The sequence below is a fragment of the Tauraco erythrolophus genome, chromosome 9, assembly GCF_009769465.1.
Source record: "Tauraco erythrolophus isolate bTauEry1 chromosome 9, bTauEry1.pri, whole genome shotgun sequence".
NCBI lineage: Eukaryota > Metazoa > Chordata > Aves > Musophagiformes > Musophagidae > Tauraco > Tauraco erythrolophus.
Genome location: NC_141473.1, coordinates 15,474,566 through 15,489,134, shown reverse-complemented (window position 1 = coordinate 15,489,134; position 14,569 = coordinate 15,474,566). Strand labels below are relative to the sequence as shown.

Here is a 14,569-nt window from a genome sequence, read left to right as displayed (position 1 = left end):
TTACAGAAAAGGAAGTCATATATGCTTGGTAACTTTAAAAAAATAAAGTAAAATTGTCCCCTCTTCCCACGGCCTTTAAAAGATCTGGGACACAAGACAACTGCCTTGTTTGAATGTTGTACTATTTTCTCAATCATCACTAAAATCTTCCACAATTATGAGTCATTCAAGGCAATTCTATCAGCAATACAATTAATTGCCCAGCAAGATCTACTCATTTTTGTATTTTCATGAGCACACACCATTTATGCTCATGGCTCAATATCATTCATAAGATCTCTTCACATCCACTCCAGCATTTTCCATGACTAGAAGTCAGACTACTAGGGTAATTTTCCTATCTTTCAATAGCCACCTCAAAAAGTAACTCTGAAAGCACTATAACCACTGACTTCTATCATGCTATTTTGTGAATATTTCACATTTTTATCTAGGTGAGTAACTAATTTGTAATACAACCCTGACAATTTCCTTTTCCAAGACATTCACGTTTATTATTGAGGACTGGCTTTAAAAATGAGCCTTCCATCACCACAGATGGCTTATTCCATAACCATCAGTGACTTATTCACAGTGCTGAAATGCAATTTTACCCTGTGTGAAATGCCTACTTTCTCTTTAGTCTTTTTGGTGGCTGCAAAACTTATCAGCTATATATTACCAATATACTAAATTATATTATTATATATATTGCAATTGTCTATAAACTCATGAGCCAGAATAGCTTACTTTGCTCATCTTTTTTTCTGCAACCCCTGACTTTTTTCCTTTAGTAATCTACTCTTCCATTTTAAACCCATTTGATTTCTGCAGTCCCTAGCAAGGCCCAGAACAACAGAATGATTTCTGAGAACAAGTCAGTAGTTTAAAATTCAGTGGTACCCTCTTCTCTTTCCTGCAAAGGCTGATTTTTAAAGGACATTTAATTACAGGCCTGAGTTCTTATTTTCTAAGCCTAAACACAACTCCTGAAGGCTTACAATATTTGAGTCACAGCTGGAGCTGTGGTTACTATACGGTTTAAATATCAGCCTCTTTACTGTGCAATTTGTTTTGAAAATCAAATCAGATGCCGTGTCATAAACAAGTACTAATTAAGTACTGAGCGGAAATTGGGCTTTTTTGTGCAAGAAGGGTTCTTAAATATCTGCATTTTCACTTCCATAAGAAAGGCTAAATATGTTAAGAGTGATAATTATAAAAGGAAACCTACTATGCTACTTGCAAGGCAGCACTGCTGCTTCTCCATTTCGTCTGCTTCCGTGTAAGAAGAAATGGGGGGAGGGGTTGAGAATTAAATATATGAAATAAATATATATACACTAAGGATCTCATGGATCTGATATATAACCCATAATGCTTCCTTTTCCCTCAGAGAGGACATTCACTCTGGGTTTCCATCACGCAGGATTTCAACAGGCAAGCTAAACCCGTTTCTCTGTCACTGCAAAGCAACAGCGAAGCTACTTATATTTTCATTCCTTTTAAGTTATGATCTACACACAGTATTTATTTGACAATAACATCGCATCCATTAGACATAACACCTTGTTTGATAAATATCAAGTGACCAACAGGAATAATGCATTTTAGTACCCTGAATGTTGCCTCTGAGTAACAATATTCATGACTCCATTAACTAACAGGCTCTCAGCTACAATGTCAGAATTAGATGTCGGTCACTGACACAGGAGGGCACAGTCACTTGCACCGAAGACTGTCCGGTTGGGATGATTTCCACAGCAAAGGAAAATATCCCCTGTGGTCTCGAACTTCTTAATAAGTTTGTATGTATTACAGAAATAAACTGAATTCCTGCTACAGAATATATAACTTCATGGCCCAAACAGACACCTTACTCCACTGCCCAGAGCAGTACTCAAAACAAACCAAAGACAGGATTTCATTATTATTAGGAGAGAAAATCATGAGCGCTCTGATTCTAAAACCATAAACTGCATATATTTAAGTGTGCCCTTCGTGAGATTTTGTAGCAGGAATGAACGAACACTGAGTCGGTTGACTGTCAGATCTCACAGTTTGATACAAACTCCTCCAGAAGGACACGGCACTCTTTAACAGTAGGCTCTGACTGCCTGCAAACTTAAGGAATTCACCGCGCATGGTGAACACGGCTACTCTAGTTCTTTAGTGAATTTGTGTGGAGTACGTCGACCAGAATCTGCTCAAATACAGCTCCTACTGCAGAATGTCTATTTATATTTCTTGACAGATAAAAAGGCACAGGTTTTTATATCGTGTAAGAGAAGCAGCTACCAGGAAAACTACTTTTGTAACATGAAACACCTGGATACCTTCTTAAGGACTCACAAGTACACTAAGCTACAGTATTCAAAACCAAATGGAGACATGTGACAGCACTCCATTAATCTTTGGACAAAGTAACAGCAAGCTCTGTGAACATGCTTACTACAGCAGTGTAAAGAGATCCTCTTCGTGCCCATAAGTAAAAACATGCTTGATTTCACAACCACTTGACATTTAAGTCTGAAATTCAAGTCCTATATTCAGCCTCCTTCAAGACTGCAAGATCTGCGGTGAAGAGAAGCCACATCTCTCATGCTACTGTCTGAACTTGTGCCAGGTAAGTATCCAACAAGAACAGTGGCATCCACAGTGTAATCATTATGTATAAAAGAGAAGCTGGAAGCTTATCTAGAGATCAATATAATGAAGCTGATGCCTTTTAAGTATCTCGTCTTTTTTTCATAAGTCAATAGAAACAGTCAGAAAGCCCACCTGGATTCTAGTTTTTCACTGAGACTCAGAGCACCAGGAATATAGAATTCTGTACTTGAGAAAAAATACAGCCAAGGTGAATAAAATTAAGAAGCCTGGAAAACTACAATCTCCATAATCAGCAAAAGAACCTACAGTGCTTTCACCTTCCTCATCTCCTGCTGAATTTTAGGCAGCGAACAAAAAAGCATGCAGAAGAGATGGGTTGGAGGCCTGTGCCAACTATCCTGGAAGGAATCCTGCAGTTCATGCATTAAGCAGACAAATTTTTAAGAGGAATATAATTTTTTTTTTCTAAAGAAACGGAAATGCTTTCAAGAGCAGACTCCAGCACTCAATCACAACATCTTCTGTTTAGCTAGTGAGCTCTCGTCTTCCAAGCAGACTCAAGCCAAATGTACCCCTGTTCAATAAAGTAACCAAAAAACTTCCTTTTTGCAGGACTGGGCATTCTATCCCAAACCATTTCCCTCACAAAGCACTGTGCTACAATTACAATGTGGGACCTATTCACCCATCTTAAGTAACTTGGAATCCATAACTAATTGTCTCGAGTACTTACCAAGATATATTAAATTTCCTTTACTGATCTAAACACCCTGTACTGAGTTTAGCTCTAAGACAGTTCTCAACATCTTGAGACTGGCACAACATATAAAAGCTCCATTGCTTGCTTGACTAGAGGAAACTCCTCCTTAAAACGAGAAGTACCAAAGAAGTCTGCCTGCTGTCTCAGAGGACTATGATGCAAGAATGAAGCGGAGGCAACAGAAAAGCTGAAGATACCTAACAGGCAGCCTCTAGTTGCATCCCCATGCAGAAGTAGTATCTGTAGGAAGACTAACCAGAAGGAGTCCAAGTGTTGTAGAACTGACTTGCCAACCTCTAAAAAGAAAAAAAAAAACAAAAACCAAACAAACACAAACCCAAAACACAAACAGACAAACAGTATGTCCTGTCTCCCAAGATAGGAAATCTACCGAGACTGAGTACTGATAACTATTGCCAAAATGCAGCAGTCACCATGGGAGGCCTAACTAAATCTATTCCTAATTTAGAACAAATTAGAATTAGTGCTAGACTAACCCAATCTTCAAGAAGATCACTGAAGTCCAGACAAATGAGTAGTAGTTCAGCATTTGATAGATGACATGTAGGAAGTTACTAGTTAAAATGGAGAAGATTAGGATTAATACCAGAGTTGTCAGGAGGATAAGAAACTAAAAAGGATAAAGGATCGCAGGTTATTTTGAAAAAGGAACCATCAAGCTGTATAGAGATTGATCCTTGTTGAAATTCATTATTAATTATTTACAAGGACATGTAGTGACAGGACAAGGGGCAATGGATTTAAACTGAAAGAGAGGAGGTTTAGATTAGATATTAGAAAGAAATTCTTCACCATGAGGGTGATGAAGCACTGGAACATGTTGCCCAGAGAAGCTGAGGATGCCCCACCCCTGGAAGTGTTCAAGGCCAGGCTGGATGAGGCTTTGAGCAACCTGATCTAGTGGAAGGTGTCCCTGCCCATGGCAGTGGGTTGGAACAAGATGATCTTTAAGGTCCCTTCCAATCCAAACCATTCTATGGTTCTATGATTCACCTTAAAAGTAATGTTAAAATATTCTCAATAATGGCTAAAAAACCCAAGAATTACCAATGTGCTAATGAAATTAGTTGAAGACAAAGTTAAGAGACATCATAAATACAAAGGACACAGCATCTTGAAGACTTGGGTAAAAGAACTAACACAAGATGTACATAAATTAAGAAGTAACATTATTTCCACTACAAACTAGGGACTCAATAACTGAGAAGAGGGCAAGAGGCCCTGGGATATGTTCCTCATTAGATCACGATGGTTTACCAACAAGATGCAGCCATGAAGATGGCAAATATTATTATAGGATATTGTATAAAGTGAAAAATTTGCAGAAAAGATAAATTAGGATTACTGCTTTTGTGTAAGGAACCAATAAACTTTTCCTGGAATATTCTGTATAGCTCTAGTCAGTCATGTTCCAGGGAGATTAATCAAATTCTGCAGCTGTTTAAAAAGGTCTGCTAAGATGATCAAGAGTTATAAGAAACATCTTATGACAGAAATAAAAAGAAAAAAAATGCCTGACCAGATCCAGCTCAGAGTAGAATATGCTCTCCACAAATACATGCAGATAACACAGGAAAGCAAGAAGAGCTGTTTAAGCTCAAGGACAACACTGGCACAACAACAAACGAGAATGAATTAGCCATGAACAAAGTTAAGCTGGAAAATAAGAATGAGGATTCTAGCTTTCAAAGTAGTCAAATTTGGAACAGCTCTACAACGGTGTAGCAAAAAAAAATTCCACTTGCTTAAGAACTGATTTGAGTAGCTTGCAAAAGGGACTAGAGTGCACACTGCCTGCCAATGTTCAATGTCTTGAACCCATGCTCCATAAGACCTGTTCCAATCCCATGAGGAGATGTTTCCTCTCACTGATGGGCTCTGTACTGTTCGGCCTTTGCATAAAGTCTTATTTTAAGGTCATTGAGATATCAACACATAGGAATATCTTCTTGCCAGTAAAAAACTTTCAGGACATTTATGCTTGCTTACAAACCACAGCTGTGACAAAGCACAAGAGCAACACACTTCAGTGGAGTCATCCCAGTCAAAAAGAGAAAAAAGAAAAAAGTTACAAAAATAAAATGAACAAAGAATGTAGATTTTTGTTCTTTCGAATCTATTAGCAACAGAAAACACCTTCTGTTATATTTGAAGATGTATGTTAATACTGTCTGGATTTCTTCAGAAAACTGTTGAGATGCTTCCAAGACCCATCTTCTAAAACAAGATCGATCCATCGTTTTGTGAGACTACACCCACTTCTCATTGTTCTAATTTGCAGGAGATGAATGATAGCTGGCTGCATTTCTTGATCCCATTGAGAGTTTTGGCATATAAGAAGGGCATTCAGCAGACCCAGTGAACACCCCTCTGGAGAACTGCCAGCATCTTCCTAACAGAATTTGAGGCCAACTATCCATAAACTAAAAGCAACTCCCACATGAATGCTGCTCCATTCTGCATAGTTCTCACAACAAATTACCAACGATGTGTGTAGAGAGGCAGAGTGACTATATTGTATGACGGACTTTCATGCTAGACCATTTTTCTCTGAAACAACTAAAGACTGTTTTGGTTGCTATATGGGCAAGCCTGGAAACGTTAGGATTTTCTTTTCTAGTCAGAATGCAGTCTAGTCCTGCTTTGTATGCAAGCAAAGACAGCCATCACCTCTCTCCTGAGTATTTTATCCATCCTCCTACCTTTGAAAAAAAACCTCAGAATCTCTAAGAGTAGTATGTCCTCAGCTGGAAACATCAAGAGAGAGGACTTCCACAAACAAACAGAGAGAATCCACATGTAGGCACAAAGCCAGCTGACAGAAAAAACACACCAGAGTTCTGCACTGGCTGGTATCTCCCAAACTCCCTTTCTACAATCTTCTTCAGATCTGTTTTGCTCCAGGTGCTTCTGAAGAAGATGGGCCCTTAGACTCATTAGAATTACACTTATTACTGTTCTGCTAACATATAACTGCACTTAAGAACTACTTTTTCATTCCTTCATAGTATGTCCCTGCAACTTTTTCCTTCTTGCCATGAGACGAAGGAAATTATACCAGCACTAATGTTCTCCACTTCTGCTAGTCCAAACTGGTTACTCCAGTGCATTCTGCCAGGAGGTAGCATGGCTCCTGCTCACAGACTGTAAACACTTCTGTCCTTCCCTCAAGAAGACTGGAAAGACCCCTTGCTGAGCTTTCCCATTCTTCCTCATTCTCTTCTTCCTGCTGCTCTCATCAAGATGAATGTACAGACCCTGTTTCAGCAGGGGGGGGGGGGGGGAATTAAATGGGATGTTTCTCAATTCTTAGTATAGAGTAGGACTAGAAGCAGCTAGAGAGCACAAAATTATGATCAATTATTTGTTTCTGAGTAAAATCACTGTGGAAAAGTGAAATAATTTAAAATTGTAAGTCTTCATTGCCGCTTCTCAAACCTTCTGCCATCACAGCTAACAAATTTGGCTGTGCACACAGAGCTGCAAGCAGGCTGAGCACCCATTGGTTAATGGAACCAAGGAACTTGCAGATGAAAGAGAAAAAATGAATTTTAATGCAGTTTTTAGAAATACTTGTCATTGTTTCAGCATTGCCATTTAGTGAATGGGACCGATTTCTCTCTCAGTAGGGGATGATATTTTAATGATGTAACAATGTACTTCCCAGAAGAAAGACAAGCCTCATGAGGCAGATTAAAACTAAGAATATTCAGATCCCATTAAAAACAGACAGTTTCAAGCCATTTTTAAAATTAATTTTGTTTAATGATAAAATGTGTTATCTTAACAGGTGGCTAGCCAATTGTAAAATTAACCAAAACATGGTCAGAAGCACAAGGCTAGCTATTAGAAGAACCGGGTTTTTTTTATTCTGCCTTCTATTATCAGTGCACCATATGACCCTACACAAATTCCTTCAGTCCATGACCCCAGGCAAATTTCTGAGCTCCAGCTTTCTCTTTCTGCAAAGCAGACGTAGTATTTGTCCAACACCAGAATTTCTCAAGACCTCAGATAAAGAGACATTAGAAAGTATTGTTGTTTAATAAGCAGAGACATATTTAACGCAACTCCCAGGATGTTTATTTGCCACAGTTTCTGTGGGATCAAGAAGTTTTTCTCAGCACTAATCGGCATCCTGTCAAGAAAACAGCTTCATGTTTGATTGCTTATTAATTGTATTTTGAGTACTTGCTGCTTAGCTGCAGCCACTGGACTCTGCTATACTACAACTAATTTTCAGTTTCCACAGCTAAACGCACATTGCGTTCAGTCCTTCTGTGCAAATTCACTTAAAATTTATAAGTAATACATCTTGTTGAGCATCTGCTGAATTGTAGGAAGAAGGAAATGAGGAAGACTGAAGAAAATATTGAGTATTAGAAACACTAGTTAAGTTTGCCACTGAAAATGGTTAAATACCACACAAATCTCAGCAGCAGACGTGGAGGTTAGAGATGACACAATGTAAGCAGACAAGGAAGGGAGAAAACAGTTTATTGCATCTGCATTGTTGAATTTAGCATGAAAATTTTTCATACAACAAAATCAAGTTGCTTGGCTTGCTGGTTTTGCTGGTCTTACATGCAATCTAATCATTTATACCCTAAATACTGTTGTAGCAATCACTGAGACAATGACTATGACAAGAAATGCATCTATACGGATTAAAAAAGTTGGTGGAATCCTTTCATTCAATTCTCAATGAAAATTCACAATTTCCAGGTATAAATGACTCTTCTTGTTTCCTTAACAAGTTTTACAATACAAACTACCAGCACAGTAAAATCCAAAGAAAATAAAACTGGATCAACACATTCACTTGACAAGCATATCCAGTCAACATTCGTATGTCAGGAAATACTTCCTGATCCCCACTTTAAATGTTTTTAGAGCGTGAAGTGAATTTTAAATGAGACCAGACCATGAAGTTTCCTCTGCCATTTAACTTCTAGTCTCAAGCCATTCTTTCCCCTACCTCAGTAGCTGCTAACCCTGAAAATAAACAGGAAAACAACGTAACTTTATATTTTCATCTCATTTATGGCCCAGACATCAGAGCTTGGGTGGCCACTGGAAACGCTCCAAAGATCACCATTTCATTTTTTCATTAGGCACCTCTTAAAGAGGCAATCTCCAAACACTGGTCATTTCTACCTCACCTCTAAATATAATGCACTGCTACAGAATAACTTTATTTTGCTCTTCTGAAATCTTCATTACCTCTTTCCATCTCACAAACCACTACAGAGTATCAAAAACGTTGAGGCCACTGCGCATGTCTTGTACCTTCCCAGGTTTATTTAGGAAACCCTTTGCCTGACCAAACTTTGTGGTTAGAACAGTCTGCTTAATCTTACTAATGAGAATGATAATTTAGTATCATATACTCATGAGGAATTATAGCTCTGCTGACTGGCAAATAATTTGCCAAGGCAGATTAGTTTAGCTGCATAAAATAAATATCCACCTGCACATACTAGCACTAATCAGGGCGTGAAATTAAACTTTTTATTCAGTGGGAAATAACTGCTGCAAGGCGGCGATTTAGTCTCGGAAGCAAATATTAAGGTCAGCCTATTCTCTCTGATGTTTATAGTACATATTACAGCACGGAGAGCATGGTGCAACAAATTCTGCTTTTTAAGTCTATGAAACTAAATACTTCAGTGATGCGATAGCAAATTTGCCATTTGCTTTTCTAATTGCGTACATTTAATGGAGCAAAGTGGCTGATTTGAAACATTACCAGAGAAGCGAGGGTGAAGTTACTGAAGTACCAAAGGCCTGCACCAAGTGCAGAAAAATCTACGGCACAAAGGTTGGGGTAGAAGAAAATGTATCAACGTTTTCTGTACATATACTAGTCTCAACAAATCCTCAAACTAAGAGGATGTTATTTTGATTCTATTGGAAAAAAAATTACTAAGCATACGTTCAATATTCAAGCAACTCTGCATTTAGGAGGCAACTCTCCACTATCCCAGCTGTTTTACAAACATATTTTCATTGCTTTCGTGCCACCCTTGCTTGGATACGCAGGATTCTCTGCCACAACAACCACGACAGAAATATGTTATTAAGAAGACTATAAGGCTCTCACACAAGAGTTTTATAACAATAGCTAACAAGTCCTAGGTCTTAAAAATCCTAGTCCTATTGACACCATAAATCATACAGATTCAGTGTAAACAGAACCTCTTTTGAAGCATCAGCTTTTGTCCATCTGTTCCATATATATACACACACACAAACAGAAAGGAGAAAAAAAAAAAACAAGAGAGATTCCAAGTCTATTACGCTTCAGCCTTCAATTACACTGACTATCCCTTACTATATTACCTGCCAGTTATGTGGAAACTCTTACAAACATGAGAATATAGAAATTAAGGAACTTCAGGGTTTTCTACCATAAAAAAGAGGTGATAAAAAAAAAAATCAAAACAACCCACCCACAGATTCATCTTAAAAGACAACAGAAAGGTTTTGGTTTTCCTGTGAAACTGTAAGGCCATCAGGACCTCCTAGAATCACATCACCAAGAAAGAAAAGGAAAAGGATAATTTGGGAGTGAAACGGAAAAAAGACACTCATGGAGAACAGTAGTATCAAAATCTTCCTATTCACGAGCCAGGAAACTAAATGAAGTACTGTGAATTGATTCATTCAGAAAAACTGAGACAGTGAAACTTCATTAAATACCAAGCTATTGCCTCCCAAACCATCCTAGATAGGACCCCAAACTGGTCAGGTAACAGCTCCAAGCACTGCTATTTAAACACAACTGAAGTTGTCACTAGTCCATTCAAGAAAACAGATGTTGCTTCATAGAGCTTTGATATTTTTCTTAAATACCTTTCAAAATGAGGAACAAAAAATATGAACTCTTATAAAAAGGGCTTTATTGTATTTTTATAGCATATTACATACCTTGTAACAATCATTCTGTTAAGTGTGAATGTCAGTTTTATTTTCTGTCCCTTTTTTCCTGGCTATTTACAAGCTTTGTAAGAATCGTTCCTTAATTAAGTCTAAACATAGTTTTATATAAATGGATTCCTGGAATTAAAAACGTTCAGACTTAAGAAATGATTGTTACAGAGACTGTAACAGGCCGTAAAAAAGAATGCCACTTTAAACAAAGATTTCTCATTTTAATTAAAAAGATAATCATCAGAACATTCGTACACTTAACAGAACCATTTGAAGCTACTTTGAAAAAATATCTACTATTCTATGCAGGCATATGTAGTTTACTTTATACGACATTTAATCAAAGTCTCAGTCGAGCCTATCGCACTCATACTTTAAATACTGTATCTACAGTTTTAAACACTTTATTCAAATATGAAAGTTACTTATTGAGCACCTCACTTCTAGTACTTTTGTAAATGGTTGCGACAACAGAAATACCCTGTTCCTGAAGGCATAAAACCAGAGCTCTGCAAGGCAAGGGCTGTTGGGAGGGGGTTTTGGGGCTTTGGGAGGAGGTTAAGCTAATGGACACCTTTGCCTCTCCTTTTAGCTTGTGCATCAGTCTCTTACTGCACTTCATGAAGAGCGTACTCTTATCGGTAGCGTTGTGGAGACATGAAAATGGGCTGAGGTGAACTAAGACAGGTTCCACTCCGGCAAAATCCTTGCTGTAGCTGCAGAACACTGGACTACACAATTTACAAGATCGTATTTTAAATCTATGAACTGTCTTTCATTTAAAAAAAGCTTTGAAAGATGGCATGTAGAATACATGACAGAAAACACGCATTCACCAGCAAAAACAAGTCTTCCCTGCTGGGCAGTTGCTCAGTATTGCATGATGCTAATACACAGCAATTTAACATCAGAAATAAACTAGGCCTTCTTAAAACATAGAGGTAAATTGAGTAGGCAAATGAAGTTAAATAAATTACTTAAGCCTTAAAGTATTAGATTATACATATTGTAGCTGACCATGGATAACTAGGAAACTTGTAGCTGATATTAGATAAACGTAATATTGTTTCACTGGCAAGTTATCGAGCCAATAGCAGCCAGTAAGAAGGTGGCCGCCTTCTACTCCCATCAAAAAGTCGCATAGACATGATGAGCACACAGGGAAAAAAATAGAGCCCAGTTTGCCTTTCAAAGCATCAAATACAGATACTTTAAAGCAAGATAATTTCATTCATAGTATCAGCATTGGATGAAGTCTTCACATGACATTTTTCTGTTAGAGTTAGACAACAAAATACAAGACAAAACACCAGGTCTGTCTTCAGCTCTGTCTTGCCCAATGCCTTGTGACTCAAGAGCTGCTCAAATTCAACATCGAAAATTAGGTATTGACATTTTTAAGTGGAAAAAGTATTATTTTCTAGAGAAGCACAAAAACACTACCACCCACAGGGCTGCCCTCAATGTGTAATGAAACCTACCACAAATCTGTATCAAAAACAAAACTACCAGAAGTTGGAGAGATAACTGGTCTCATGGATTTGAATATTTACCTACAATGGCACTTGGGAAACTCTCAGGGAAAATCAACAATTAACAGCAAAGCCCAAACTGCAAGCCACCTAATAAGGAAGATGTACATGAAGCATATCACACACTTGGATGAACAAGATAATACACTCCGAATGATTCAGCACTGGTTGAGAGGATGCAGGAGCTGATCCACTACCTCTATGTAGATGATTGTACCAATGCCATTACTGCAGCACCTAAGCACCCTCTGAGTGCTAAAAGGTAGAAAATAACAAGATGTTGCCCAGGAGGGCCAAGCTGATACTTGCAACCGACACTTCATGTACCAAAACAACCTGACTGTGCCATACCTCCACGAAAACCAGAAGACCCCACCAAGTCTGGCAAAAACTTCATTTCATCAGAATAATTAGAGTCATGTTCTAGATATACGTGTGCTAAAGCAAAAGCCTGAGATATGTTAAACAAAAGCTCTTCTCACTCTCAACCTAAAAGCAAAAATACCCTAAAAAGTTCAGAGAGGACAGAGAGAAGCTACATCTTTCATTGCACTTTTTACAAGCATTTTGCATACAAGAGGCATTCTAATGAAACATTGATGAACTTGGTTTAGCTTTTAGTTCTCAGTGCAGCCTAATATTGATAATTCCTCCCTTTATCTGATGCTCTCAACAGATGCATCTCCTGTAAGAGCAGCTTTCTGTCACGCTCAGGTTTCTCCCTAGTGTCAGGAAGCTTTATGGTTCGAGTGGAACTCAGCCAGCTGCAAGACGGACAGGGATTCCCTCTGGTCCCAGGCTCAATCTTACTGAAGATTTCAAACACCTGGACTAAGCCCTTGGATGGGAATCTTAGCACAGAGGGGTGAAAAAGGCAGCATATGAGAAGTCAGCACAGCATGTTCACAATGCTGCCTGGCAGAAGACAAAAACATTTCAGCAGAAACTTTTCAGGATATGAAACTCACTATCTTAAGGCAGGTTGTAATTACCAAGCTTGGCCAAACACAAGCGCAATAGGATCTGGGACACTCCTTTGACCAATCACACACCAAAGAGGGTAGTTTATTATTACTAATTGCTACCTTGACTATGCAGGTATCCATAGCATTTTCCCACTCCACTGAGCTGAGACTCTATAAATGTGACAAACTTGCAGACTACTAATAAAAGGGTCAAAAAGTCTCAAGAGAAACAAGTTATACAAGACTAAAAAATAGAAGCCAAACAAGCGTTTTGAAGCTAAATTAAGAAATAAAATTTGCAACTGGCATTTCCTCAATTTCATTTTGGGCATATGTTCTGAAGGTTTAATAGAATTGCTTCTTCTTGATGAGCTTAGATTTAATTCTGTACCACTGGAAGCACTACTCCAAAACAAACTTATAGCAAGTGTTGCCAGCCATTTAAATGGTATCCTTAGGGAAAGAACAGTTTTGGGCATTCAAAATTCACACTCAATTCAGCTGGCATCAGTTTGTATTCATTTCTACATCTTGTATTTCTGGTCAAAACACTTACAAATATCAATAAATGAAGAAAGAGAATGAAACTATGGTTTAAGTGCATCGTGCCTCAAATCCAAGTAAACTAACCACATTTGAAGAACATCTTGGATGCAAGTAGCCCAAAGACTGTTTTCCATGCCAAAGGCCAACTCACTCGCAAACGTAAACAATGTAAGTGTTCGTCACGTACACTATCCACGATATGCTGCTGCAGCAGCAGTTGAAAGATATTGATGTCTTGATATATATAAAAGTGTCAGTATTTACAGCTCTCATACAGAATGGAAGGAAAAACAAAATAAAATCGCAGAAAGATTGTGAGCAGCACAAAAGGTTAGTCTAAGGTGTATAAATAAAGATAAAACCCCAAGAATTACATGTGCAACCCCTCCTGGTGCCTCTGGGCCCCTGTGCCAGCTCCTGCCTCACTCGAGTTTTAACTTCTCCCGTTCCCAGGTGGCACCTGCAGTCCCCTACCCGCACCCCCCCTCCCCCAACACAGTGATACTTTTCCACAGATTTGGGGGCCCCGCTCCCGGCACGCAGCCCTCACCGGCAGGCAGCCCCCTCCCCGCACCCCACGATGCCTCTGGGGTCCCGCTCACGGCCCTCCCCCACCCGGAGGACGAGCTGCCTCCAGCCAGCCCGGCTCCCCCCAGCCCAGGACGCCCGAGAGGCCCGGTCTCCCCCAGGGCCCCCTTCCCCATTGCCCCCAGCCCCATGTCCCCCTTTCTGCCCCTCCCCCACAACCCCTCCTCATCCCTCGCCCCTCCCCCCGGCTGCGCCCCCCCCCCGCACACACACACACACACGGGTGCCCACCCCTGCCGCCGCCAACGACCACCGCGGCCCCTCACCATGAACTTGAGGGCCTTCTCCTGCAGCACGGCCTCGGCCGGGTCCATAGTCCTACGCTGCCGCCAGGGCCGGGGCCGCCCCTCCTCTCAGCGCCAGGCCGCAGCCAGCGCAGACAGGAACCTGCGCTGCCCCGCGTCCCCACCTCCGCCTCGCCCCGTTGCCTGCAGAGCGCATGCGCCGCCTGCAGGCCCACGGGAAATGGAGTCCCGGGCCGTGCTGTCGGCAAGGGCCTGAGCGGCGGCTCTGAACTACAAAGCCCATAAGGCCTCCGGGCCGGAGGACGCCGGGAGCCGGTTGGCGCATGCGCTGTCCGCTGGAGCGGCGGCCGACGGGAGCTGTAGTAACGGTGTAACTCGCGGGCAGGGGCG

General features: G+C 40.1%; 1 protein-coding gene across 6 annotated transcripts in view; it reads right to left on the bottom strand.

Moving 5' to 3' along the window:
* Positions 1-14,272, bottom strand: part of BTRC (beta-transducin repeat containing E3 ubiquitin protein ligase) — a 122,808-nt gene extending 108,536 nt beyond the window's left edge. For 5 of the 6 annotated variants that reach the window (XM_086616223.1, XM_086616225.1, XM_086616222.1 and 2 more), the window contains exon 1: positions 14,201-14,272. In XM_086616223.1, the coding sequence (XP_086472349.1) occupies positions 14,201-14,248 (48 nt within the window). In that variant the 5' untranslated portion in view covers positions 14,249-14,272. The remainder of the gene's footprint in view (positions 1-14,200) is intronic. The other variant, XM_086616227.1, reaches the window with a different exon arrangement.
* Between the last annotated feature and the right edge of the window lie 297 nt (positions 14,273-14,569).